General features: G+C 35.5%; 1 protein-coding gene across 2 annotated transcripts in view; it reads right to left on the reverse strand.

Annotated features, from left to right (window-relative positions):
* Positions 1 to 611: 611 nt before the first annotated feature.
* The window catches only part of LOC107666033 (N-terminal EF-hand calcium-binding protein 1-like), a 48829-nt gene continuing 46606 nt past the window's right edge, over positions 612 to 2834 (reverse strand). For both annotated transcript variants that reach the window (XM_016457125.1, XM_016457124.1), the window contains exons 12-13: positions 1155 to 1246; positions 612 to 980 (exon numbers count right to left, since the gene is read on the reverse strand). In XM_016457125.1, coding sequence (XP_016312611.1) covers positions 952 to 980; positions 1155 to 1246 — 121 coding nt within the window. In that variant the 3' untranslated portion in view covers positions 612 to 951. The remainder of the gene's footprint in view (positions 981 to 1154; positions 1247 to 2834) is intronic.

Genomic DNA, 2834 nt, shown 5'->3' on the forward strand with positions numbered 1-2834 from the left:
ATTGACGGTAGGAAATGTACAAAATATCTTTATGGAACATGATCTTTACTTAATGTCCTAATGATTTTTGGCATAAAAGAAAAATCAATCATTCTGACCCATACAATGTATTGTTGGCTATTGCTACAAATATACCCCAGCGACTTAAGACTGCTTTTGTGCTCCAGGGTCACATATTTTGCTAAACTGAGTTAAAATTTTCTAAACAATTAAAAAATGTATCACAAAATTGTCCATCAGACAAATTAAAAATAATTCTTAAATATTTTAAAAATAATAAAAAATAAACATTAGCATCAAAAAAATGAATCTTCAGATATTATATATTCAGTGAAATTAAGTGTTCATCCACTATAGCCCAGAAAAGGAAATGTAGCCTAAGAAGAATGAAAATAAATGATAAAATAAAATAAATAGATTTCATTTTAATTCAATTTAAATAACTCAATAATTAACTATAATAAAATAATGAAATCAATTATTTAGAATACTTTTACAACATTTATATGGATTTCTTTAAAGTTTCTCTGAGTTCAAAATTTAAACAACTCAAGAATTAAATATAATAAAATAATGAAATAAATTATTTAAAATACTTCTACCGCATCTATATGAATTTCTTTAAATGTTCTCTGAATGTAAACATTTCTGCTGCCTGTTTGCAAATTTAATTCAAATTTAAAAGAAAATTGAACTGGAATGTAAAAGCATCTGAATTCAGTTCTGAATGATGCACAACCCTGTGTAACGTGTTTTGTTTTCAGTGAACTATCGGACATCAGATGTTACTCTATAAAATGCAACACAAAAACGGTGTGTGTGTGTGTGTCACGCGTACAGATGATTCATCTGATTTTTTTTTAGGTCTAGTTATTAATTCAAAGACACACTGGGGTGATGTTTCAGATCGGGGTTCAGCGGTGGGCGGTGAAGGGTGTTTTCTTGCTGCTGTTAGTTGTTTGTCATGATCCACCAGGACGCTGTGAGAAACAAACAGGTAGATATTAGAGAGATGAAGCATCATAACTTCTCATTAAAGATCACCAGCCAGTGCTTTCGGCTCCAGGGTTCGTGTTTAATTCCTTCTGCCTACAGGCTGAGACAGACGCATTCGGCTTTAAACAACCAAACTAATAAATGACGCACGCTCTTACCTGGCATGAGCATCGTGGAGACGATCTCTGGATCCTCCAGCATGTCTATGATGCAGCGCTGGAACATCTTACTGGTGTCAGACTGCAAATAACTGCAGAGAGAGACGACAGACGTCAGGAGAAACAATCCAGCTCACATTATGAGATGATATAATCAACTACATCCTCCAGAGGAAAACAGCCAGCTCTTTCAGCACTCGAGAGACTTAGTTGAGTTCTGAGGTACATCTAGTTCACCCAGAAATGAAAATGTGAAAGATTTGTTTGTGTCTTCGTCAGATTTGGAGAAATGTAGCATTGCATCAGTGTCTCATCAATGGATGCTCTGCAGTGAATGGGTGCCGTCAGAATGAGAGTCCAAACAGCTGATAAAAACATCACAATAATCCACAAGTAATCCACAGCACTCCAGTCCATCAGTTAACATCTTGAGTGTTTGTAAGAAACAAATCTATCATTAAGACATTTTTAACTTTGAACCATCGCTTTTGGCTAAAATACGAGTTCATAATCCATAATAACGCTTCCTCCAGTGAAAAAGTTAATCTCCTGTAGTCTCTCACATCAAAATCCAGCCACATATTTGTTCAGAGCTGTTTTGGCTTGTAAGCGGTGCTTGATCGGCGCAGATTTCTCTCCTGATTCAGACAAGATGAGTTTTTAAGCGTTATTATGGATTGTGGACTCATATTTTAACCAGAAGCAATGGCTTGAAGTTAAAAAACCTCTTAATGATGGATTTTTTTCAATCACATAACATTTGTCTTCTCCAGATGTTAACTGATGGACTGGAGTGGTGTGGATTATTGTGATGTTTTTATCAGCTGTTTGGACTCTCATTCTGACGGCACCCATTCACTTGCAGAGCATCCATTGCTGAGACACTGATGCATTGCTACATTTCTCCAAACCTGATGAAGCAACAAACTCATCTTCATCTTGGATGGCCTGAGGGTGAGCACATTTTCAGCTTCTTCATTTTTGGGTGAACTACTCCTTACTGTTAAGCATCATCTAATATGACACTGAAGACTGGAGTAATGATGCTGAAAATTCAGCTTTGATCACAGCAATAAATTAAATTTTACAATATATTCACATAGAAAACTTATTTTAAATATGAATATTTCACAATATTACTGTTCTCACTGTATTTTCGATCAAATAAATGTAGCCTTGATAAGCAATAAGATACTTATTTCGAAAACATTTTAAAAATCTTACCAATCCCAGACTTTTAAAGATGTTTTTACTTCTTTATAAGGGAAACACACCATCTATTAAAGCGGGTGAGTGCACACACTCCCTCCACAGGAGATAATTACACTGCAGTATTATTCACTGCAAGTTATAATTTACATATTTATTTCTGAAATTACTTCTTATATTAAATCTTTGAAGACAATGAGCAGATGAGACCCACACATGAGGTGTATGTACTTCACAACGGCGTCATGTGAAGCGTCACAAATGAGATTAAGTAACACAAGATGAAGATGTCACGTGTAAATCTTCTAGATAAGCGTGTGTGTTCATGAAATGTGTGCTCTTAGACGAGCCATCTGCTAATTTGAAATGAGTCTCGCTAGCCCCTCAACAATCTGGCTGAGAACACAGAGGTGCAGAAACACACACACACACACACACACACACACACACACACACACACACATACATCAC

Source organism: Sinocyclocheilus anshuiensis, unplaced genomic scaffold (assembly GCF_001515605.1).
Source record: "Sinocyclocheilus anshuiensis isolate Anshui unplaced genomic scaffold, SAMN03320099.WGS_v1.1 scaffold447, whole genome shotgun sequence".
Lineage (NCBI taxonomy): Eukaryota > Metazoa > Chordata > Actinopteri > Cypriniformes > Cyprinidae > Sinocyclocheilus > Sinocyclocheilus anshuiensis.